The 25486-nt window shown below is 44.2% G+C and overlaps 2 protein-coding genes across 20 annotated transcripts in view; one reads left to right on the top strand and one right to left on the bottom strand.

Moving 5' to 3' along the window:
* The window catches only part of CLCN6 (Cl-/H+ antiporter 6), a 64612-nt gene that overhangs the window by 3568 nt on the left and 35558 nt on the right, over positions 1-25486 (top strand). For 17 of the 19 annotated variants that reach the window (XR_014887889.1, XR_014887884.1, XR_014887896.1 and 14 more), the window contains exons 7-22: positions 157-283; positions 931-998; positions 1124-1182; positions 1870-2002; positions 2930-3043; positions 3271-3437; positions 4290-4416; positions 4769-4895; positions 5221-5374; positions 5467-5626; positions 5754-5860; positions 6122-6308; positions 6808-6965; positions 7732-7888; positions 8897-9004; positions 9426-9551. Coding sequence is in view for 2 of the 19 variants with exons in the window: in XM_010722915.4 (XP_010721217.1) it covers positions 157-283; positions 931-998; positions 1124-1182; positions 1870-2002; positions 2930-3043; positions 3271-3437; positions 4290-4416; positions 4769-4895; positions 5221-5374; positions 5467-5626; positions 5754-5860; positions 6122-6308; positions 6808-6965; positions 7732-7888; positions 8897-9004; positions 9426-9551; positions 10708-10788 (2160 nt within the window). In the remaining 17 variants the exon portion in view is untranslated. Of the gene's footprint in view, positions 1-156; positions 284-930; positions 999-1123; positions 1183-1869; positions 2003-2929; positions 3044-3270; positions 3438-4289; positions 4417-4768; positions 4896-5220; positions 5375-5466; positions 5627-5753; positions 5861-6121; positions 6309-6807; positions 6966-7731; positions 7889-8896; positions 9005-9425; positions 9552-10707; positions 14370-25486 lie in introns of those variants that run through there. The other 2 variants (XM_010722915.4, XM_010722916.4) reach the window with 1 other exon arrangement.
* Positions 19410-22474, bottom strand: LOC104914182 (natriuretic peptides A). The gene is made up of 3 exons (XM_010722913.4): positions 22250-22474; positions 20375-20660; positions 19410-20092 (listed from the first exon to the last, which is right to left on the bottom strand). Exons 1-3 carry the CDS (start codon positions 22367-22369, stop codon positions 20076-20078), a joined length of 423 nt encoding a protein of 140 aa, XP_010721215.1. The 5' UTR covers positions 22370-22474; the 3' UTR covers positions 19410-20075.

The raw sequence follows: 25486 nt of genomic DNA, 5'->3' as shown, positions 1-25486 counted from the left end.
GGAAGCTTCCTTCTTGCCCACAGCCCAACTAACTTCACAATGCCATTTGATTTAGCTAAATAATGTCTCTCGATCCCCTGCTGATCCCTTTGATTGAGATGTTGTCAGTCAGCTTTGACATCAATGTAGCACAGCATCAGTGTTTCCTTTCTGCAGCCTGTGGCAGCTGGATCAGGAATTCCTGAAATTAAGTGCTACCTCAATGGGGTAAAAGTTCCAGGGGTTGTGCGGCTCCGGACGGTGGTGTGCAAAGCTGTGGGAGTGCTCTTCAGTGTAGCAGGAGGTAAGAAGGTCTGTGATGTCTTGTTAGGGCAAGGAATCACTGAAGGGAGAGAAATGAAGGGGAGGGTGCAGAAAGCTTCTCTGCCTTTCTGGTGAAATGATTTTGGGCTAGTTGTGAGAGTCAGTAAGACAGAAGGAACAGGTGCTCTTCTAGGTGGGTTAGCAAGAAGCGTCTCTGTGGCTCAGTCTAAGAGGGAGACATTCTTCAGAGCACATTATCTAGAGCAGTCTGAAGGAGGCTGTGTTGTAAGCAGCAGGGCACACAGTAACCTGGGGAGTTCAGAGTCATTGAAGGAGTAGTCTTGGAATACTTCTGCCTGATTTGCAAGTCTGTTCACAAATCTTTGTGGGGCACAGGGTTCAACAGCTCCCTTTCCCTTGAGAGGAGAGAGGAGCCTGAACTCAGCTGAGGTGTTGGAAACTACTTCTGTACTTTATGGCCTGGTACAGAGGAGCTGTGTCATTGGGCACACCATGGGAGTGGTGGGATGATCTGTCCTGGTACTGTCAGCAAGGAAGAGGGCAGGAAATATGCTGACTACTTTTAGTGAGTACTATTGGTTATAGGTGGATGGTTGGACTGGATGATCTTGAAGGTCTTTTCCAACCTTGATGATTCTGTGTGACTTATCAATCTTATTTTTTCAGGTCTTTTTGTTGGGAAGGAAGGTCCAATGATCCACAGCGGTGCTGTTGTGGGTGCAGGTTTGCCACAGGTTAGTGCTGGCCTGGGCAGAAAATCATTCTGTTCTCCAAGACATTGATTAGGGACCAGCAGTCCACACCACTGCTTTGTAAGAGTACTGTGAGTAGCTATTCTAAATCTTTACTTTCTTTGTAGTTCCAGAGCATCTCACTGAGGAAGATCCAGTTTAACTTCCCATATTTCCGCAGTGACAGGTACTGTTTGCAGGATGAGGAGAAGAGAGAAAGGGGAGGGAAGGGTGAATTTAGCAGACTTCCTTGGGAGGAGGGCGGCTGCCTGAGATGAATCAGTCACTTGTTTTTTTTTTTTCTGTAGTATCCTGCAGCCTCATTCTGCAGCAAGACAGCACCGGGATAAGTAACGTCACTCTTCCATGCTGTCCTTAAGGGATCCCAGCCCTGATCTCCATGTTCACCAATGTTCTTTCATACTGCTCAGAAAATCTCTGCCTACTTAAAACCTTTAATCTGAATAGTTAAATGGTTTCATTGTTGGTAACAAGCTCAGTTATGCACCCTCTATGACCAAGATAGGCTCCAGAGAAGGCAGGTCCATCTGAATGTGAACAAAAACTTGCCCTTCCCTCTCTGGAATTCTTCCAGGTGATGCTGGAGCACCATGATTTGGGATGTTTCTTTGTATACTCAGCAGTCACATAGCACTATGGTGCTTTGCTCTGTATTTGTGCTCTAGAAAAAGAGCATGGTGCTGCAACAGCTTGCTGATCAAACAGTGCTGTTTTCCATGGCCAGTACTTCTCCCAGCTGTTACTAATGTATCCCTAGAATATATTAATAAATGGGGACTGTTCCTTATTTTGTACAATCTATAGGCACGTTCACAGCTCCCTGCTGCTAAACTGGTGTTCTTTTCCTCTTCAGGGATAAAAGGGACTTTGTATCTGCTGGAGCAGCTGCAGGGGTTGCAGCTGCCTTCGGAGCCCCAATAGGGGGTACTCTTTTCAGCCTGGAAGAAGGTTCCTCCTTCTGGAACCAAGGGCTTACATGGAAAGTGGTAAGTAGTGTCTGGCTCTGTCTGTGTTTCTCTTCCTTGAGCTGGACCTTGGAAAGAACTTGTCTGTGAAGGCATTCACATTATCCTGTGTCTCCTCCTGAGCCCTCCTGGTAGGGGAGAGATTGCTTTCTCTATGAGTGCCCCAGAATCAATACAGATCAAGGGCAGAGAGTAATCTGGTACTATCCAGAACTACACGACAGCTTTGTAGGTGGCATAGTTTTCTCAGGTACATGAGAGAAATGGCTTTTATGCCTGGGCCTTTGCAGCCCATTTCTCTGAGAGCAGAGTAAGCTGAATTTCTTTCTGCTGTCCTGTGCCTTGGGGAGCTGTACTGCAGCAATGCCCTGTACATTCTATTTGTGGATTTTTCTGCCCGTAGTGTTTAGTTTTGTGAAGTTGACAGTTTTTCTAACAATGTGTTGTATCTCATTATGTTTTTGGTGTTTCTTACACAAAATGCCCTGTTGGTGGGATTCAGTTAGTCTGCTGTTTCTCAGCAGGGATAAGAGGAGCCAGGGATTTGTTAAAATGGCAGCTGTATCAGAGCCAATGAAGACCTCAATTCCCCCTCTAAACAAGCTGTGTTAGTGCCTTGTAATTGTTTTTTAACTGTAAATTACTATCTTTGATTAAAAAAAAAAAAAAATGCTTGAGGAATTACTGGGTGACATTCCTAACTCTTCTTATGTGGAAAGCCAGATCAGTTGATTATAGTAGTGCCTTCTAAGCCTGCTCTCTCTTGCAGCAGGAAATAGGCACCCTCAGTAGGACCATTTTCATATAGCTTGGTGTTCATGAAGCATAATGACCATTTTCATAAAGGTTCTGATGCTCCCTTCTCCAGTCATAAGTCTCAAGGAAGGGCTGACTGTGCCAGTTTTAATTCTGATTAATTAATTTCTTTCCATGTTTTAACTTCATTAGCTTTTCTGTTCCATGGCTGCCACCTTCACCCTGAATTTCTTCCGCTCTGGGATTCAGTTTGGGAGTTGGGGGTCTTTTCAGCTCCCTGGTCTGCTGAACTTTGGAGAGTTTAAGGTAAGATTTAGCGCTGTGGTTTTTTTCCCCCTCTGGTCAGTTCAGTATTTCTTGCTGGTTTTGTGGATACGTGTGTGTGTTTGATTTAAGGGCAGTTATGTTTAGCAGCAGCACACTGATAGCCTAACACAGGATTGCTCCACTATGGTCGTAGCTATCTTGCTGTTAAGGCAGAAGCAGTGGCAGGAAGCTACAACTACTAATGGGTTTCTTATGCTTTCTTGCAGTGTTCTGAGTCTGATAAGAAGTGCCACCTCTGGACAGCTGTGGACTTGGGCTTCTTCATTCTGATGGGGATTGTAGGAGGTCTTCTTGGAGCCACTTTCAACTGTCTAAACAAGAGGCTTGCAAAGTACCGCATGCGAAATGTGCATCCCAAACCAAAGCTTGTCAGGTATTTGTGCTCTCTTGAGCTTGTGCAGCTGTCTCATTTGTGTTCAACATCCCAAAGCAAATGCATCAATCTAGAGGACTGGAGGAAAAGCTGGATGTATTCATATTGAAATCACAAAATGAAGCATCTATGAACTTTAAAAATGAGTGCCGAAAACGAATTGTTACACTCTGTCACTGTTCCTGTAATTACTGTGGTGAGGTAACAAAAGCTAGGATCTCCTTATACAGGCTGTGAAGGGGGCTCTCATGTTTACAGCTGAGCAAAATAGAGCTTCATTTCCATGCAGGATTCTTCTGTATCTTGTCCAAACAGGTGTAGAAAGAGTACATTGTTATCTTGTGTGGTTGAAACCACAACTAATCTCTGCCTGTGGCATTTAGAGAATTGCCATGCAGTTCTGGAAGCTGACTGCTGTAGGCAGTGTTCTTAAATGAGAAGCCCAGGCTTAGAGGGGAAAAGAAAAAGGTATCTCAGTAGCTAGGAAGGAGGTAGGAGAGACTATGCATCAACCTGTCCAGCATGTCTAGACAGGATAGTCATCTGTGTTGTAAGGATGCAGAGAACATCGTTTCCATGTGAACAGCATCATCACTGAACTCTTCCCTGAGGCTTTTTATATGTGACTGCGTGTTCTGAGAACAGAAATAGCTCCTTTAAGGGGCAGGAGATTAAAAAAGGGAGCTAATGCAATCCTGGCCACCAAGTCATAATTCAGCCTGGCTTGCAGGCTCCCCTGTTTTCAAGTATTAAGCTGTGGTGTCTGCTTCTTCCTATTTCAGAGTCAGAGCCCACACTGGGTTATGGGTCTGTGTGTGGCTTCAGTGTGTGGTTTCTGCTGTGTGATTGCAGAGTCTTGGAGAGCCTGCTGGTGTCACTGACTACAACCGTCGTCGTCTTTGTGGCCTCCATGGTTCTGGGGGAATGCCGGCAGATGTCTTCCACCAGTCACACTGGCAATGACACTTTGAGTATGCAGGTGAGGAATCTTCCATGATTCCATGTTTTTCTTCATATTCACCCATCAGAGGACTACAGGCAGGTAATGAGCTCTTGATGGCATGCGGTACCTACAGAAAATTTGAATGAAAGCTTATGGGCAGTTGCAGAACCTTAAGGTAATAGTGAAAGCTGCAGTTTGTGCTTTTGGAGTTTGGCAAATATGCTCAAGCTGTGAATCAGCCTGTTGATGCTGCAGGCCTAATGTCTGCCATTGTTGTTTTGGTCTGATCAGCTCAAATTGTGTGCTGAGAGCCCTGTACAGAAGGGTTACTGGCTGACATAGTAGGGAGTATATTTTAACTCTTCATATCCTTTGTGTTCTTCATCAGGGTATGTCAGAAGATGTGAATTCAAGCATCAAAACATTTTTCTGCCCAAATGAAACCTATAATGACATGGCCACCCTCTTCTTCAACCCTCAGGAGTCAGCTATCCTCCAGCTCTTCCATCAAGACGGTGAGTAGCTAGCAGGCAGAGCCTTGTGCTGTTCTTAGGGTTCAGAGCTTCATCTTGCTTGAAAACAATCTTGTCGCAAGAACCATAAAGCTAAAAGCATCTTCAAGCTCAGGGGGCTGCTGGTACAACAGAGTAAAGACTTCTCTATGGAAAAAAAAAAAAGGCTTGCTTTTCTTTCTTTTCTGCTTACTCACTGTCTTCATGTGTGTTTGAACTGTGAGACTTGTGAGATGGGTCTGCTGTGAGCTGAGGGGTGGATGGTGGAAGACTGCTATCTGTTCCACAGGCCTCTTCCCTTTTAGTCATGATTATTCTTGTGTTGCAGGTACTTTCAGCCCAGTCACACTCTCCTTGTTCTTCCTTCTCTATTTCTTACTCTCCTGCTGGACATACGGGATCTCTGTGCCCAGTGGTCTTTTTGTGCCATCACTGCTTTGTGGGGCTGCCTTCGGACGCCTGGTCGCCAACCTCCTCAAAAGGTGCATTGAATGTGTGTGAGAGCTGTGCTGCAGGTGCATGTTGAGCTCTCAGTCAGGTTATTCTAATCTCAGGGCTCTTTGTTTTCCCCTAGCTATATCGGCTTGGATCACATCTACTCAGGAACCTTCGCACTGATTGGGGCAGCAGCATTCCTGGGAGGGGTGGTCCGGATGACAATTAGCCTGACTGTAATCTTAATTGAATCCACCAATGAAATCACCTATGGGCTCCCAATAATGATCACCCTCATGGTGAGTCTTAGCTCTGGCTTCTTGAGCATGTGCCAGCCCTGAATCCCTCTTCCTCCCAGGGCCACATTGAGCCAAGAAGTCTTTTACTTGGAGCAACAACTCAGTAGAGCTTCTGTTTGCTCCACAGGTAGCCAAATGGACAGGAGACTTTTTCAACAAAGGAATCTATGACATCCATGTGAACTTGAGAGGAGTGCCTCTTCTAGAGTGGGAAACAGAGGTGGAAATGGATAAGTAAGGCTGCTACTCTTGGCAGGGCTGTGGGTTAGTTTGTCGTTAGAAATATTCCTCAGAAGGGAATGTTGTAATGGGAGGATGTTGCTGCATGTCCAACAAGCCTGGCTGCATCAAATGCTGTGAGAGGAGCTGAAAGTTGTGCATCAGGCCTGAGCGGGAAATAGGTGCTGGAGCCCTTGCTGAAGAGGGTTGGACAGGTGGAGATCTGAGGAGAAGATGAGATGCATGCAGCAATCTTGGATTTTTCTGTTTCCTCAGACTACGAGCCAGCGACATCATGGAACCCAACCTGACCTATGTTTACCCCCACACCCGGATCCAATCCCTCGTTAGCATCTTGCGCACAACTGTTCATCATGCCTTCCCTGTTGTGACTGAGAACCGGGGCAACGAGAGGGAGTTCATGAAGGGAAATCAGCTGATCAGCAACAACATCAAATTCAAGGTAGGAAGCTGCTACTTCAGTAAGTCGAAGAATAAAGAGTTTGGTTGTGCAGGTGGAAGACCCCTTCCTTTGTTATGTAGTGATTTTTCAGTGCAGGATTCAGACCAGACATGAGCACCTACTGAAATGCAGAGTTTTCAGAAATGCAGTTTCATTTCATTCTCCTGATTAAGACAGAGGCAGAACAGAGGGCTGCATTTCTAGAAGCAGAAGTGAGGAAGGTTCTTTTTAAGTAACCAGTTCAGGATAGACATGGAAAAATTCTGGATTCAGCATTGAAGTATTGAATCCACATTTGAGACTGATAATAATTGCCTAAATGCTTCTCTTGTTCACATAAGGAGGAAGGGGGAAACATGAAATTTAAGGTTGCAATGAATAATGTGGTGTACCCATTCTCTAGCAAAAAGGGTCCCTGGCTTCCTAAGCATACAATTTGTAGTCACTCTTTGACAATTATTGACCTGCTCAGTGAATATCTGCACACTGTTGTGTACAGAAATCCAGCATTCTCACCCGAGCTGGAGAGCAGCGCAAACGGAGTCAGTCCATGAAATCCTATCCTTCGAGCGAGCTGCGCAACATGTGTGATGAGCACATAACAACAGAGGAGCCACCAGAAAAGGAGGATTTGCTGCAACAAATGCTAGAGAGAAGGTGAGATGATGGAGGTTTGGGAACAGGGTGTTTCTATACAGTCCCCATTACTTCATATGCTGGAGGAAGCAGTACTAGCATCCGTGTTTTGGGAACTGTTGTCAGGACTCCTTAGGCAGTGCTGGAACCTGTACTGAGTCCTAGGATAATAGTTTGATGCTGACTGGCCTTTTAATTTAAGTTTCCATCAAGTACCTACACAGAAATATTACCTGGAGGGGATGGACTACCTGGGGAAATGCCTTATTTTCTGCAAAAAAACCTGAGAACTCTGTGAAGCTCGTTCCTCCCAAGAGAGGAGCGAATGAATTTTTTTTCTTGATAGTTCTTGATACCACCTTTCTGGTAACTAGGCTGAGTCACTAGGCATGTATTGCAGTTGTTCCCAAGCAGAAGCCCAGCGTGGTTAATCAGTTTCTAACCTAGTGATTGTGACATGTATGGGTGGAGTTACACACTGACATCCCACCAGACACTGCAGCTTTTATTAGAATCTGAGTAATTTGGCACTGAAAATTGCTTTAGTAGGAAGTGAACTTAAACTGATAGTTAGGAGGCTATTTCCATTCTGCTGCTGGTGTAATGCTCTTTCCATGGTAATGGCATTTGACCCTTCTCTGGTTGTCTGGAGAAATGACTTGCTTGTCTCTAGCAAGAATCCCTGAAATATTGTGGAGAAGGTTGCAAAGACCAGAAATAGTTGTTGTTTTGGAGGATAGGATGTGTGTTTATGTTCAGGCAGCTTACAACATGCATTTATTCACAGATACACTCCTTACCCCAATCTGTATCCTGACCAGTCACCCAGTGAAGAGTGGACCATGGAGGAACGTTTCAGACCTTTGACCTTCCATGGCTTGATCTTGCGCTCCCAGCTGGTCACCCTCCTTGTCAGGGGTGTTTGTTACTCCGAGAGCCAGTCAGTGAGTCTTCCTAATCTAGAACTGTAGCAAAGACATCTCTGCCCTCAGAGCTGGGGAAAGTACTTATGGGCAGACAAGAATATTTTACCTATTTATATATTTTACATCTAAGGAAAGAGAACAGCTCCTGTATTTGGGGTGAAGAAAATTGGCTCATGCAAGTGTCTGTTGCATGAAAGTGCAAGTGAAACCAGGGAATGGAGAGTAGATCTTAAAATACAAGTAGGGCAACCAGCAGCATATACTGTGTGTTCTTGCTGACAATGAGCCAAGCTTTTACCAGAAGATTTTCAGCTATTGCTGCAATCATTATGAGCATTTGTGTTTGGGGCCTAGTTTCCACAATCATGTTTTGTTCCTTCCCATATGTTCATAGAATCACAGAATCTTTGGAGTTGGAAAGGGCCTTTAAAGGTCATCTAGTCCAGCTCTCCTGCAGTGAACACCTACAGCTCGGTCAGGTGTTCAGAACCCCATTCATCCTGACTTGGGAGTCCAATCCTTGGAGATATTCAATCCATGACAGCTCTTCATTTTTATTAAAAAAAAAAAACAAAACACTTCTTTCTTATATCCAATCTAAATCTCCCCTATTACTATTGTAAACTATTTCCCCTTGTCCTATTACTACAGACCCTGTTAAAGAGTCTGTCCCCCTCTTAAATACTGACAGTGCTTCTTTTGATGCTGCCCAGGATACAGTTGGCTTTCTGGGCTGTGTGGGCACACTGCTGGCTTACATCCAGCTTGCCAGTACCCTGAAGTCCTTTTCATCCAGAATGTGGCAGAGTTTGGAGAGCATGTCCATTGCTCTCTGTTTGTATGGGTTTACTGAGATGAGCAACTAGGACGAATGCTTTTAGAGAAGGCATTCTTACGTGGGCAGAGGAGGAAGGCAGTCTGAAGAAGCGTAGGGCATTGAGAAGCATTGTTAACTGTGCTGCTTGCAGGCTGTGAACTACGTGGGAAGGTGGCAGCTTGATTCAGTGGCATTTGTTTTAATTGCAGAGTGCAAGTCAGCCTCGTCTGTCTCATGCAGAAATGTCAGAGGATTATCCCCGCTATCCAGATATCCATGACCTGGACCTCACATTGCTGAACCCACGCATGATAGTGGTAAGAGATGCACTGCAACGTGACAGTGTTTCCTGATAAACATTTAGAACTGTTTTAAGCCTTTAAAAACTGCTAAGAGTACGGTTGAGTTCAACCTTCTGTGCAGTGGCCAACATCACATGCTTTTCATGTATTCATCCAGCCGTGTTTACAAGTGGGAGCATCATCATGGACCTACATTTATCCTGCTTAAAGGCTTTCTGCAGCACTAGGCTTTTCTTAAGATTATGGGTTAAAACCAATTGTGACAAATGAGACTTCTGAAAATGAAATAATTTTGTAGAGAAATAGAATACTCTCATAGATGGATATGCTGTCTGGAGATCAGAGAGTTGGAGGGGCTGCAGCAATTGCTTATTAGTGATTTTCAGAACCACTGAAAATGCCTTTTGTAAATAATATCCTGGTTTTTCTCTCTTAGGATGTCACCCCATACATGAACCCGTCACCCTTTGCTGTTTCTCCAAACACTCACGTATCTCAAGTCTTTAACTTGTTTAGGACAATGGGGCTCAGACATTTACCAGTTGTGAACGCAGTTGGAGAGGTAAGTTCTCATCTCAGTTCTGTCTCTGTTAAGCAAGGAAGCAGATGTGGGTTTTTTTTTGTTTTTTTTTTTTTGTAGTGCTTTCACCTTTAAGAGAGTTAAGATCTGTTTTAATGTCAAACAGGCACATTTAAATGGAGTCAGAACATGGTGGTCTTAAGACTCTGGAGCACTGTTAATTGCTGTGACTTCATTACCATCTTTAGTTTTCAACTCTGCTCCTTGTCTTCACCCAAAGGGTGGGACATGCAGTCTGCCTCCTCTCTCAAGTTATAACAGCATGTGGAGGCATGTCTTGTACCTTTTAAGAGTCCTTGAGCTCATAAGAAGTCACCAATTTCACTTATTTAACAGTGTGCAGGAGTAGTCAGTAGGTGTCAGTAACTTCCTATAAGCATAATGAGAAAGTGTTTCCCTTAAGCCAGAACAGGGAAGCAAAATCCTGATAATGATAGCCAGAACTGGTCTGTCTGAATGAGACAGCAGTGCTGTCTTTGTCTTTAGGTGTTCCTAATAGCTACCCTAAATAACTTGTTGGAAAACATGTGCTGTAAACTCATTCCACATTTAATACAAGATGCTCCTGCAGTACCAGAGAGCAGCCCAGCTCTGAACTCTCACTGTGTAAAATTACTGAGCTGTTTCATTGGCTGAGATGTGTGGTTTGACTGTTTCCCAGCAGTCTGGCAGAGTTTTGTGACTTGCTGGCCAGTGACAGTCAGTGTACATTCACCACTGTGCTTGTTTTACTGCTTCATCTTCAGAGCTTCTTAGAATTTCATATGAGCAATGTGCAATCCTGTCATGTGGCAAACGAGATGTCAAGGCTGTCTCATATGGCTTCATTAGAAACATTTCCAATAGCTTTCCCTTTATAAGCAGGGGTAACTATTGCTGTGTCCAGACATAGTAGAAGCTAAGCTATCCATTTGGGTGTTGTTAAAGCAGTGTACCTTGCCTGTAGATGTGTGCTTCAAGAAGGGGCTGTAGGTTTGGAACTTGAATCCCCCTGTAAAGTCTGTATTGACCAAGAAGTGCTTGGAGGTTCTTACTTGCTTTTGGGTTGGAAAGAACAACAGCTCTACCATACACATCTCTTAGTGACATGTCTGTGATACTGACATGGCTTTCTTTTCTTTTTTTCTTCCTCTTTAAGATTGTTGGGATAATCACTCGGCACAACCTGACCCACGAATTCCTGCAGGCAAGGCTGAGACAACACTATCAGACCATTTGATGCCCCTGCCCATCCTGCCCCACTGCTGGTGTGGCTGCCTCCCTCTTCCAAGCCTGCACACGTGCTTGCATTCTGCTTGGACCCCACAAGGCCCAAGACTGGCCATTTGGCTTCTCACATGCATATCAAGCCTGGGGAGCTGGAAAACATCTTGCTAGCCAGAGAATTAGAGGAACTGCTTGAGCCCAGAGCTACTGACTAGTCTCAGGCACTTGGTTTGACCACTCTTCATCCAGGTTTTTTGTTTTCCTGTGCCCTTGCCTTTCATCAGATGTTGTCCCAGCAGTATACGTTCTGCTGTTTTGGTTTGGTTTATTTTTGAGGCTTGGATGAAAGAACCATCTAGCACCACTGTACCCTGTGCAGAGAACTGCAGCATCTTTTCCGTGTCCTCCTGTGCATCTCCCTTCTCCTTTTCCTCTCTTGTTCCTGCATCTTTTGCCTTACTTGTGTAAGAGGGGAATAGCTGTTAAGGCTGAGAGAAGATAATGAAGTTATCAAATTGCTGCTTTGGAAGATGGCTTTTTTTTAAAAGCAGCATAAAAAGCCAACTCTCTGGAAATGCACATCACTTTGTGGGTGCTCTCAATTTGCCATATTTTTCCACCCTTGCCTCCATTTTTTTTTTTCCCCCCTAATTTTTCTAGTCTTTCCATGGGAGAGTGTCCTTTCTTTAACATTCTTTGACAACAGCTGACTTTTGAGAGCATTTTGGAAAATCAGGAGTTCAAAACAGTTTAATTCTAGTTACTGTCTGGACTATAAATATTTAATACACTTACAGAGCATCTCAGAGAAGGGAGAGTTCTTTTTCCCTCTTAGCTGTTTCCCTCTTAGCTGTCATTATCTCCCTGCAAGAGATGCTCCTAAGGTACGTTGTGGCACTCAACTTTGTCACCACCTGATACTCCTGTATTTATAGGTACTGTGTTCTTGTAGTGACCCAGCAGGGAGAGCCAGGGCCTCCTTTCCAACTACAGCTATAGACCAGCTACAACTGTAGTGAGAGGAGCTGGTGCAACTTGAGGCTGCCGTGCTGGAGGGATACTTGGTGCTGGTGACTGGCAGTAGGACTGCAGGTTGGTAAATGAGGCTGTCTGGCTCTGAAAATGATTGGAATGACATTTGCAACTGCACCAGCCAAATGTCTGTAAGGGTAAAAACAGCATTTAAAAGCCAGTTGCAGCCAGTTCACTGCTTTAGCAGGTACCATCCTGGCCAGCACCTGTATTGTTCCAGCAGGCACCTGCCTTTGTGAGTTTTGCATGCAGATAACTGTGGGTGGGAAGCCAACATTGTGCCTCCAGGGGCTGCAGAGTTGATTATCTTGATAAAGCACAGAGCATTCTCAGCCAAGAGACTGGGCTGAGTAACACAGGGAATGTGTCCCAGGAAAGCTTCTGCACAGTCTCTGAGCACTCCTTTTAACCTGTTGTCTGCCATAAGGACCTAGTGAGGTGAGAGATGCAGCAGAAAGAAATTGGCCATTATTTTATGTTCTGAAATAAGGAATTCATGTATGTCGAAGCTTTTCCTGACCATTACCTGAGCCTGAAGAAATGGTGCCCTTTCCTTACATGTCTAAACACTACATCTGTTAGAGCAGCCTCTTGACTTTGTGGAAGCTAATTGTTGCAGGGCAGTGCTCTGCAAGCTGCTGCAGCTAGGGCCAGGAGGTTTGGTGTTCAGGGCACCAGCTGTAGTCTTCATATATGGCTCTTCAAGTCACAGGAGCTCCTTAGATGATGGTGTTGTCTCTGCAGTCTGGATAACTGAGGCACAGATACATTCTCTGGTTGTGCTTGCAAGAAAGGTGGTCAAGTCATGGGATGCACTTGATTTTTGTCCTGCAGATGAGAGATGGGTCTTGAAACAAAATGTTGACGTAGAATTGGCCCTTGTCATACAGAGCATAGCACAGCTCTGCTGGAAAGATTTTTATCAAAGCTGTTCATAAGCACTTAGATTTTTTTTTTAACTTTTATTTTTTAGTTCCCAGGACCATTTGTTAGCCATGGCTGCTTTCCAGGGTTGATTAAAAAGGCACCTACACTAAAGAGCAGAAACTGATTCATTCTTTTCTCTTTCTTAACTGTGGAGCTTGTAGCAACAGCTCTTGTCTCCTCCACTGAAAACAGTTCTGCTGGCTTCTGAATACCTTGGCTACATTTCAGGTAAGGCAAGCAAGCTTTTAAACTTCCTAGGTTGAAGAAGGGTGTTTTCCTGCAGCCAGTACCCATCTTGTGCCTTCAATCTCAACTCCTTAGCTGGGACAGATGTAGCATTGTTCTTAGAGCATACAAGCTGGTATTGGCTTCTGCTGTTGACTTCCAGGTTGTTTCCCTGTGTGTAGAGTAAGGTTGTTTTTTCTGGATGAACTGCAGTTGGTTTTTAAAATTTGGTTTTTCCCTGAAAACTGGTCTTGCACTAAGCTACCCTGAGAAACTTCCAGCACACCTTTGCACTCCCTGAAGCTGAATTATTTGAAATATGCTTCTGTTAACCTTCCTTTCATTCAAAGGATTTGTGCTCAAGCTGTTACAATCCCATACTATCAGAGAAGCTCTCAAGGCGTGCTCTATGTGTCTCCATAGCAAATCTTTTTCTTCTTGCTCATGTTGAGTGATTGTGCGGAAGGTTTTCTTTCATTCCCTGCACCTGAACCTGAAGTCCTTAAATTGCCATGAGCTGGTTCCCTCCTGCCTTATTTCTCTACACAAGCTGCAGCAGATGATGTAGCTGCAGGATTTCCTCCCCTCGAGGCCCGGAGTTTGGTAATTTAGGCAAGACAGACTGAAAAATCTTGCCAAAGTTTGTTTGAACACCAGCTCTGCATCCTCATGAGAAAGTCTTCAGTCAGCTGTCAACACTGTCTGCCCTGCCTACACATCTGTCTGATTCAAACCTTCCTGCTGCAAAGCACACCCGTTTCACCCAGTCAGTACAGAAATCCTAACTAGTGATAGCAGGTGACCCTCCCAGCTTTTTTTGAGGGGAAATCTGAGTGTGCAGTCCCTGGTTACGTGACTTGCAGAAGGGGAATTGCAAGTTATGTGATGTTTGGAGATGCAGCATTTCACCTCTGCCTAAATAAACAACTCATGTTCTCACACTTTGCCACTCACTGCATTCCTTTCTAACGACACCCTCACTGCTTTTCTTCTGGTTAATTAGTGGTTTACCAAGGCATTTGCTTTTAGCATAGGTGCCTATAACCTGTTACTCGAAACAACACTAAAGTAATAGGAACGAAGAACTGGATTAGTATTTATGGTAGAAGTTTGGGGTAATGTGGGGCACCTGCCTCATGGTTTCCTGTGCAGTGTTAATTAACTGTGAGCCATTCCAGTGGTAGCAACTTACCTTTCCATTTGTTTCTTTTTGCACTGTTTTTGTTATGAAATGATGTAAGCTAATTCAAGGTGTATATAAATTGTATTATTATTTTTTAAATTTGTATGAACTCATTTTTATTTGAACGATGGCACTTGGGAAGTATTTGTGTAACCATATGTCATGAACCCGTGACTCCATGTCTAAGAGTAAAATGTTTGTGTGTCTCCTTCAGCACTTCAAGGCTTTTTGATGTTTCTAGTGTTGTCTTATTTCTGCCCTTTGTTGTAATAAAACTGATAGAAAGTGGAAATACCCACGAACATGATTGGAGGAAATGGAGTAGTTGCTGTCTGTGAGCTACCTGGATCTGAGTTTATGCAGAAGATGCCCTGAGGCTGGACAGAAATGGGAATTCTTATAAACCTTTACGTTGCAACCATTCTAGCTCTATATTCTCTTAGAAAAGGTGTTTAAAAGGCAGAAATTAACAGATGTTTGATAAAGAGCTGCATTGTGCACACTGTGCTAGAAGAGGCCTGCTGCTTTTCTCACTTGGGAACTCATGTTTTCCGCTCTCCTCCACGTAACCCATGTTTAGAGTGCAATATTGCACCTCTTGTTTTACAGATGGTATCTCCAAATGAATCTTAATTTCATGTTCAGCTCCTGTTTGTGAGCATACAGCTAAGAAGTTGTGGCAAATTTTGATCTTTCATTACTTGCTTATAGGCTAAAAAATGTAAGTACAGTTCTTGAACACTGTTTAAGTACTTGACCCAAAAGCTCACTGCCTTTCCATGCTTGATTTTCTTCTTCGGGTTGCTGTGATAAGCAGGATGCACATAGCAGCTCTTACACAAAGTGAGCCATGATATGCATAGCCTGAAATGGGTGAAAGATTCTGCTGGGAGGGGATAGCAGACCCTGCTGTGGGCTCTGAATAAGTGATGTAGTCCTCTTAATTAAGGTGCCTTCCTAGGAAGGAATCAGAGTTGAGGAGAGTCAGCAAAATAGTAAGAAAATGCCTCAACCCTTGGTCATAATGCAGTAACACAGAAGGAAATAAGAGACAACTTTCTTCTTAAAACCCATGCACATCAACTACTGCCTTAGTATAGCAGTAAATAAAGGAGGTAACAGGCTACCACTCACTTGTCTACTGTCTCTCCCAAAGCACACACATAAAGAAGAGACTTCTGGTCATGTTTTCAGGAACAGCTTGTCAGTTTGGTATAGTATCAACCTTCTTGCAGAAAATACAAGCAGTGATGTTTCTTGCTTGAAGAATAGTAGTTGTTGTGTGTTTTATTAGGGGTGATAGAGGTGGTTATGAGAAAAGCTGTGCAATAAGTTTATGCTTAAAGCAACCAGATTCATATTTAGATTTAAGTCCCTTTTTAACGAGATTTGTAGGCTCATCAACTAAACCACGTGTTACAGTCCCTGTCTATGTAACAGAAGTCAGTGTTGTTCAATGAGATTTTATTTTTCATTTTTTCTTTCTTTGCTGGCAACATATGAACCGCCATCTTCAGCAGGTTTGTATACACGTACAGGTGTGTGTCATGCAGTGCATACATAGGAAGAAACAGGATGGCCACCCCAGGCTTTCATTGCATTTGATGAAAGGGTGAAGCTGTTCTTCTTGTCCGAGCTTCTGAAGTGTGCTTCAGCAGTGCAGTGGGATACACTCAGCCTCTGTAGCATCCACTGTAGTATGTAAAAGAGTTCTTTCACAGCTGGAATGAGATGGCAGCGAGTTGCCCCCCTTCACCATCTCAGGAGTGAGGGCTATCAGTTTAAATGAGATTTAGAGGTTGCTGTACGTATGATCAAGGTGTCCCCTTCTCCAAGCTATTTCAGAGCTACAGAAAGAAAACTGTGAGTCTGGGAGCCTGGAACACACTTGTGTAGGTGAATGTAGAAAACAACGCTGTGCTGAAGTCTCACAGCTGTAACAGAGAAGACAGGACAGCACTGAGAGCCTTGCTGACTCACCCAGCATCTCCTTGCTGCGTATACCTGAGAGCATCTCTGTGGGATGCCCAGCTTTACACATTGATCTGATCTTTCGTTTTTTTCTTCCCAATTCCCAACATAAAAAGCCTTTCTCTCAGTACTTTGTCTTTAAAAAATAAAAGATATTCCCTCTCCTCACAACTCTGCTTCTTTTTCTATGCAGGATTCTGCTGGTTTTCTGAGACATCAACTGGGAGATAGGAAGGGAAGGTCTGACAAATGCTTTCTTTGCACATAAAAGACCCCCAAACTCTGATTACAGCTGTAACCTGCTGCTTTCTTTGGAAATACCACTTGGTGATAGAATCTGCTGTGAGGAAAACAGAATATATGTGTGACACAGCCTTTCGTTCATAATGAGTTGTACTGCTGGGAGCGGGGCAGGTGTGCCCACGACTTCAGATTCAGAACACCAGTTGTACCACTTCCTTTCACTTTGTTCAGATAGGATGTCAGGAGGAGAGGGCTCGGATGGTTATTACAAGTGATCAGTAAAAAGAATCCAAGTCAGCAGCAGATCCTGATGGCCAGCAATGAGGTGTGAGAGCCCCTTTCTGTGACCTTAAAGTTTCTTCCTGCCTTGTTTCACTCTTGTTTTTTCTTCTTCCTTCTCCTTACTGTGAGGCTGTAATCTTGAGACCCCCCCCTCTTTCTACTTGTGCTGATGGCTGCAGTAGCACTTAAACAATGAAGCCCATTGCGTTCTTTCTCTCGCTCTGTTGAAGGATTGGGTATTAGAGACAGCAGAAGGTTTAAAGTTAGTTGTCCACTAGGTCTCACTGGAATGGCAATGGTACAACCCTAGCAGGGAATGACAGTCCTGGGATGCCTGCTGCAGGGCACACAGCTCATTTTGAGGCTTCACGATCGAAAGGTGTGAGTGTAAGAATCCCAAACCAACTGAACTGCTTTCCCAAATGAGGCTGTACAGTGTGTAAGAAGCACACCCGTGTCGTTACTGCATTTCCAAGTTCAAAGGAGAGAAAACTGCTCAATAATGTACCACCAGTCAGGGTTACTGCCAGAAGCTGTTACAAAGGAAGGACGAAGTGTGGCATTGCAGGAGGTGGCAAATGTCACTGGAACCTGGTGGAGAGTGCTGGGCTGGTCCTCCTCTGATCTCACTGGGATGTTCCTTCCTTTGCAAGGTGGAGGTTTATAAAGCACTCGGACGCCAACAGGATGGAGGAGGGCTGGATTTCAGAGCTGTCCTGCGCTCGGTGCTGAACAGCTGCTTGTAATGTAATCGCTGTTATCTGGGTTTGCCATCAGTTCTTGCTTTGCAGCAATAGCTTGTCCCAGAGGCATCCTGTTTCTGAATTGTTTACCATTACAAGCTACACTGACTTCTTGTCTCAGGTCTGACTCATAGCACAGCTGCTAGAGCAAAACTGAAGCGCTTGTTTGGGTGTGTGGCTACTGGCCTATTTCCTACACTGTTATCAGTACTTACTGCAAACCTTGCCTTCCCTTAGGGGCAGTTTCTTTGGAAAGCATGTGTCTGTAGGTGTGAAGACAGTAAGAATACATTAATCTTTGGTTCATGCTCTCACAGCAGACTGGTGTTGCTTACTCCTTCTCTGGTGCTGTTCCTCCTTTGTCTCCAAAAAGTTCTGCCAGGATTAGTTTCCAAAATGCATAGGCACTGAAGGCAGATCCTCTACAAACCTGAAGGAAGCCTCCTCACGTTTAGATGTGGATTCATGCAAGATTGACTCTGCTGAAAGAGAGCACATCCCAGTTAGAAGGAATAGCTGCATCCTTTCATGGCTGGAATGTGCAGCTGTGCAAATTACTGCAATGAAAATAGCAGAAAGGAATAAGAGTCATCAGGTGTCTGCTTCTGTCTGCACGAAAGGGAAAGGCTGCAGTGTGGATTTAGCATGTTATGTTACATGCAGGAGAACAGGACCCTCCTTAGGATGTTTGAGCCATGAGACCAACCACAGGTTGCTGGGAAGAGGAGTTCAGCTTTCAGGTGCCCTTGCTTTCTCCATACAGAGTGGGTTGCTTTTGTCTTACGCTTGTTTGGGACTATCTGTTCCCTCTTCTGTGCTGTGGTTGCTCTGCTTCTCCTTGGGCGAGATGCTCTTTGCACATAGAGCTGATCAGTGCTGAGTTTCTCTCATTCAGCTTTTCCAAGAGCTCTTTCCTGCACTCAATCCTACTCTGACCTGTCTGCACGATTTCCCCAGGAGGGGTTTACAGCTCAGTGTGTTTATGGGAGTAGCACTAAAAATCTAGCCACAGAGATGCGTTTTTCCTAAATTGCCAGCTCTCAATTAAGTTCTCCCAGGCCGCGGGGTCTATTAACATGCTGTCTGCATGTTAATGTCAATACAGACCTGTTCCACCAGGAACTGGCTTGCTCTTAATACTGGACCCACCTGGCTTTGGGTCAGGCAGTGCCAACTCTTCTTGCCATTTTTAGCACGTTCCACTGAACTCTTGAGCGTTTTGTGCCCTGGGGAGCTGACAGGGAGGGATAATTTGCAGGGCCTTGATGCATCCATGCAAGTTTTGCTTGACTGGGTAAAATTCAGCTCCAGCAAGGGCTGTTAGTGTTAGAGTATGAGGATTGGTTTTACCTCCTTTTATAGCAGCGTGTGGGAAGTCAGGCATGCAGGCGTGTTGTTAGCACTTCAAGTTCACTACAGCTGTGGTTTCTGAGAGCTGTTGTCAACAACTGGCATGGCACTGGCACCTTGCCTGTCCCAAGTATCATTCCTCTTCAGATAGATTCATTGATGGGTGTTTGTGCTCTTCCACCAGTTGAGTCCATCCTGCTATGATCTTACAATCGGAATGAGCTTTCCTAGGTGCTCCAGTAGTGAATACTGGAAACAAAACCCTAACTTGATCCTCACCATAACCTGGTTTCCAATGGTGTGTGGACTCACAGGGGTGGTTGTGTAGAGTCTGAGTTCAATGCTGTTGGTCCCAAGGGGATCTTTAGGATGCTAAGTGAATGGTTCTGGCAATCTAAACCTATGGGGAGGATGTGGCAAGCATGGCTTGGGACAGATTCAGATCATAGGTGTGAGATCCAGCTACAAAGGTTTAAATGAGTAGTATTCCTGTTAGTCATGTTCAGAACTGTGTGATTCCCAGAAAGAAATGTGTTATGCACAAGCTGCTCATAACTGAAGTGATCCCAGCTGCCCTCAATACTATGATAGAATTCATGCCCTCTGAGAAGCATCAAGAAGCACTGAGCATCAGCAGCTCAACCACATGCAGAGTGAGACAAGACACAGTCAATGATGTATCTTTCTGTTGATGCTTATAGCCTTTATTGGTCAGTGCTAGAAAGCATATACAATGAATTCCTTTCCTCCCTCTAGTTAGCTTCTAACTTGTGGAGTTTTGCTTTAATTTTTATTTATTTTCTTGTAAATTTTGCTTATGTGTGGCAGTGGAGTGGCAGCTGCATTGACTGAGTAATCTAAGGACTTTCTTGTTACTGAAACTACATCTACTGCTGTGGGTCTTCCAGTGTTGAGCAACTTTTTTTTTTTTTTTTTCCTCCTGCTAATCTGTTGTAATTTCTTAGTGTAGAGAGGAAAAATCTGGGGAAAAACTCATTCTCATTTTCCCAGCTTCATACTTTCTTCGTCTTTTGTAAGTGAGATCCAGCCTTGTGGGTACCAGAGTACCAATAAAACGTAGGCTTTTGACTTTAGGAAAATACAAGAAATTTTAATGCAACAGACAGGAGAGAGGTCCAGCATAGATATCTAACGTGTTAGTTTTATTTAAAGATGGTCTCACGGTGCCAGAGTAAGAAATGTTATTAAGAAAACGAGAGAGAGAGGGAGAGAGATCAAATAAATAAATAAATAAATAAATAAAAATAGGAATAACTTTCTGTTGACGAGCTTTCATCTTGGGAGGAACGGGTTCTGTGAAGCATTCTTCAGAGTGAAGTGGTCCTAATTCTTCCTGGAACCTGCAAACCAAACACACAGTAAGTGTTACTGGAATCTTTCTATCTATGCCACCATTGTCAGCAGTGCTTTCACCCATCTAATCAATAGACACGAAGTTTATTTTGGAAAACCAATATTAGCTTAAAGATTAGACTAAAACGAGCTCCTTTCTCAAAGTGTTTACTCAAAGCGTTTAACCGTTTCTTACTGTTAAAGATATTAATGAAATCTTGCTCCTCCCTTGCTGCAAAAACATAAATGCAGTCCGTCCTTTTCACCAGAATGGCTTCAGTTGGACTCACCATTGCAACCCATTCCACTCAGGGAGCCAATCCTATCAATTCTTCTGCCGAAGCAGCCAGAATCTCTCATCATCCGGGGCATCTGCACCCCCCTCAGTCTCTTGAGGAAGGGGTTCCTGTAGGACAGAGGAGTGTTGGATGCTAGCTTGGGTTCAGCCTTCTGCTCATCGCTGTCATCTATGAGTTCTGGTGGAATCTCCTCTCGGGTTTGGGGCTCTTGTAGGTCAGGATTGGACTCCAGGGCTTCAATCAGTGCGAATTTGTCCTCCAGTCTCTCCAGAAGAGCCTATAAGAGAAGGATTAATTTCATAAGACTCCTGGTTTCATGCATTTATTAGCTCTTCCACTCATCTGACTCTGAATTTGTTTATGGTTCTACAGCCACCTTTAAGTACTCTCTGGTTGGATTCCAGAGATGCTGGTGGTTCATGAGCTCTGTCCTCTGTGTTAAATCCCTGTTTACATTAATTCCACCTATCTGTAGCTGTAGCTGAGAGGTAACTGAAGCTGTCTGCCACAGAAGTGTGTTTCACTGGCAAGGATAGAAGAGCTTTTGGCACAGAAACAAGAGATACCACTCAACCCAGCAATAGTCCACGATTTCAAAGTGCTTCTGAACCCATAGTGACTCCCATGCTCTCAGAAGTTGCCTGCAATGCTGCTGGTCATCTCTTGGCTCTCTCTTCTTATTTTGACTAAAATCTGCTCACTTTTAGCCCCCAGTTATTGCAGTGGACATCACTATGAGAAGCTCCTGGTGTTTTCCACTAATCTCTGCCCTAGGTATTCTAACATTTCTGCTCCTTAAAGCAATATGCATCTCCTTAAAAATACCTATATGAAAAAGTTGTCTGCTATCTCACCTCCTGGCTGCCATTCTCCATAATTTTTAAAGCTTTGAATAATAGAGAACTTGCTCAAGGACAGCTCATCCAGTTAGAAGAATTGAATTGTCCATCTCTGGAAGTAGGCTAGAGAGGAGTGAACCTCATGGCTTGCTTGAGGGTGAGCGCATTTGGAAGCCACTCTTTTCAGCTGGAGACAGAGGAGCCTGGGGGCACGAGGCAGTTTTAGTTTTGGCTGACACTGTCCTAATCATTTTAGGGAGTTAGTTCTCAGGATATGATGCTGCAGTCAGCTGGCTTCTGAGCCAGTCCAAAGAAAGGCTTCAGTTTGGTCTTTAAAGACAGAATCTTAAGTTTCTGCCATTCCCCAAGCTATTGTAATAGTAGGTGTTCTCTAAGTCTCGCTCATTAAAGTAAGCCTGTGGTAATTTTACAGCTCCAGAGTCTTTTCTGGCTGTGTCACAGTTAAATGATCATACTGTTCCTCTCGGTTTGCACAAGCAGTGCACCTTCTAGAAGATTGACTTTGAGTGCTCTGCTTTACCTCTTCATCTCCCATCCGCGTGCAGCTCTTTTCTCTTAAATCCACAAACCCAAAGCAGTAGGGCTGTCCTGGCTCACTATTCCTGCCACTTAATGGGATAAACCCACTTGAAAGTTTTCTTTCTTTTTTTTTATAGGGATGCCATGATGCATTGCTATGTTTTTTCTCCAGGATATTGCTCTAATTCATTAAGAAACTCAAAATGAGGTCACTGCTTAAGAGAAAAAGGGTGAAAACCCAAAGCAGCCATCTCACGGCATAGGAATTCTGTTTCCCATTGCCACCCAGCAGCTTGGGTGATCCCAGCACTGGATGGAATTGCCCTACAAAGCTTCTTTGAAGCCCTGTGAAGAACTGAGGCTTTGACCACTACATGTAATCACTAATGCAGTTATCTGACCATAGAAAAGAAAGGCAAAAGCACAGTTGCGCACACTTCTAAGCCCCCAGAAGGTTTAACCTTTTAAAAGCAAAGAGTCCTCTCACCTCCATGCTGGCCAGTTCTTTGGCAGGGCTGAGGTTGTAGATGGGGTTGGCCCTGCTGGGCTGCAGCTGGACAAGAAGCAGCAAGAGGAAACCACAGGAAAATGAGCCTCTAGTGTCCATGGCGCTGGGTTCGTTGGGAATATGGGAAGTTCAAGCTGTTTCTTCTGAGATGGCTCTTCAGGTCTCTCTCTTCTTTCTCCTATCCTCTCTCTTTCAAAGCTTGTCTTTTATATGGTTTGGTGTGATCTCTGCTTCCTGGGTTATCAGGGGATTTATCTGGGGCGCATTCCAGTCCCACTGCAGGCATGCGGCTCTGTCAAGGGAAGATTCCCTTTATTAGCTGTCATTAGGCAGCAGCTGCTGTTGCTGAGGAATGTATGTCACAAGTCAGTGATTTCATGTCACTCCCCCTCCTCTTGATACCAGGCACTGTGATTACATAGTCCAGTTGGAAATTCTTAGCAATTTTCCTTCAAGAGACCCCTATGGTCAGATTTACAGAGGTGGGAAACAACTGCTCTACGCTCTGCTCAGTTAGAACATTTCCATAGGGAAATTACTATTTATAAGGAAAGCAAAGAAGCTTTGCAGATGAGTATTTGGTGGAGAGCAAAGGCTGAAGATAAATCTACTTTTAGGATACCTAAAGTACCACGCACATTCTCCTTCTATATAAGGAATACACGTAGCCACCGCATACCACGGAGTGTGCTGAAAATCTCAGATTTGGGCCACTTCTCTTTGCCCATCGCTGTAGAGGTGAGATCACAGTTAAGACTTTGTATTTGTATGTTGCCAACAACAGAAGCACCCAATCTGCACCTCCTCGCAGCTGCTGTGGGGACATTGAGTTCCTCCAGCCCCATGGAACTGACTTCGGCACCGCGGAAAAACTATTATTATACCATTAACAGCTAGACATTTAAACCAGTGGGATTTCTTTAAACATCCATGGTAGGGACCCTGCATTAATAATATTTAAAGAGGAGGTGGCCAGATTCTGGAATAATTTTTGTGTACTGGTTTCTTTGAGAGCTGAAATTTTCAAGCTTAGCTGAAAACTGCCTCCGTTTAAATGAGACTTTATGATGATGCAGATTTATTGCTAGGTCTTCTTCCAGCATTGTCCTTAGTGCAATTAATAAAAGCTACTTTTTTATGTATTTCAAACCCCGAAGCATATTGTTTGTGCTGCATTTTCCTAACATTCCTTATGTTAGGAATCCCTTATACTCAAAATTGAAACAGGAAGAGATATATGACAAAGTTGCCTATGTCAGGCTAGTAAAAATTTGTTGGCTTTTCATAGGAATGTGGCTCTTGAAATAATCTCCAGGGTACAGTTTCTAAGTAATAATAGAACAATAAAATAACTTTTCGTGTCTTAGCACAGTGTTTGTGTACAAACATGCAAACACACTGTTCACATGATCTGCCGACCAAAATTATACAGGAAAGGGCATTCTCAGGGTTGTGAAGTTGAGCCCAAATACTGTTTTTTTCCCAGCATAGCTTGAAGTCAGCCCATCTGTATGGTATCATAAAGCAGTACTCATTTCTGTATTGATGTGTTCCAGCCCACTGTTATTTAGTCCTGTTCAAATTGTGGTAAAGAAAGAGTTACCAACCTGACAGCTTTGTTACTGACACCGCATGCTGCAGTGTCTACACGATTCGCTAATTAATTGTAGGTATTTTCTTACTTATCTTCATTTTGTAAGCTGAGAATGGATGAATATCAGTATTATAAACGATATTCATTAATACTGAGTGTCCAATTTCAAGTAATCAGGGTCTGTTACTGTTCTTTTTCTTTCCTTTTGCTCCCACCCGCCAAGTATTCTCTAGTGCTGTCCCTGTGCTAAAAAAAAACCCTGTTGCTCCATGTCAGTTTTGCCTGAGAGCTTAGCACATCTGTAAAGCAAGCCCCAGGTCACAGACCCAGCTCCGAGAAAGAAAGAACATGGTATCAGTCATGGGGCAATATTTAGCTATGAGTGGCCTATCTGTGTAAAACAACCTAATATTCCAAGGTTGCCTTCAGCAACCTGGACAAAGAGCTACTCCTTTCTTTTACTAATTAGTTCACTTTCATTCTTCCACATTCCACAGCAGATAGATGAGATCTAGGGGCCCAAATGTAGCCTCAATAGTATTTTTCCAACATGGATATGCCTGTGCACTATTTCATATAGCATGTATGAAGGCATACGGATGGGATGAACTGACTGACTGTCACGATAGCTATCATGTTTACAAATTCTGTCCTCTGTTATCCATCTGACAGCTCTGCCAAAACAAATGGGGCGTAAAATGATAGAACTCAGCTATTAAGCTCACTTGTTTGTCTGCTTGGGGTATCTCAGCATCATCACCCTTGCAAGGCTAATATGAACTTTTGGCTTTACAGTCCAGCAGTGGAGGGACAAGACCAAGGCATTACCCATGCTTTGCTAACTATTTGTACAGTAAATATCCTGCTGGGATTCTGAACAGAGCACTAGGTTCTTATAAATGCATACTGTGACCAGTTTTAGGAGTGGGAGTATGGGACAGAAGCTGAGGAGGAGGAGGATCTCAAGAGGACTCTGCCATACACCAACCCAAGATCTCTTTTCTTGCAGTTCCATTAGATTAAGAGTTATAGAATCGTGGAATGGTTTGAGTTGGAAGGGACACTAAAGGCCATCAGATCAAACCCCTGCAGTGCACAGGGACACCCACAGTTCAGAGTCCCTCCAGCCTGATCTTGGGTGTCTGCAGGAATGGGGCACCTCCACCACTCTGGGCAACCTGTGCCAGTGCTTCACCACCCTTCTTCCTTATACCCAATCTAAATCTCCCCTCTTTTAGTTGGAAGCCATTTTCCCTGTCCCATCACCATTTGCAGGGAGGCGTTCCATCCCTGCAATCATTTTTGTGGGCCTCCTCTGGATGCACTCCAACAGGTCCACATCTCTCCTGTACTGAGGACCCCACACAGTGATCCAGGTGAGATCTCACCAGCACAGAGTAAACTCAAGACCATCAGTTTGGGAACCAAAAGGAAAAGGTAACAATGTGCGATGTGTCCCTGCAGGGGCTGCTTTCCTCGCTGCGGGCTTCTGGCGTCTGTCCCCGGTCCTGAAGGCCCGGCTGCCCTTCGGCTGCTGCCAAATGTATTTTTAAAGCCATGCAGCTCTGCCCATGGGACGGGGCATGTGTAGGACACTACTTGGAATTAACCCCGAGCGCTTT

The sequence above is a fragment of the Meleagris gallopavo genome, chromosome 23 (assembly GCF_905368555.1).
Source record: "Meleagris gallopavo chromosome 23, MGAL_WU_HG_1.1, whole genome shotgun sequence".
NCBI lineage: Eukaryota > Metazoa > Chordata > Aves > Galliformes > Phasianidae > Meleagris > Meleagris gallopavo.
This window is presented reverse-complemented; position numbering and strand designations above follow the sequence as displayed.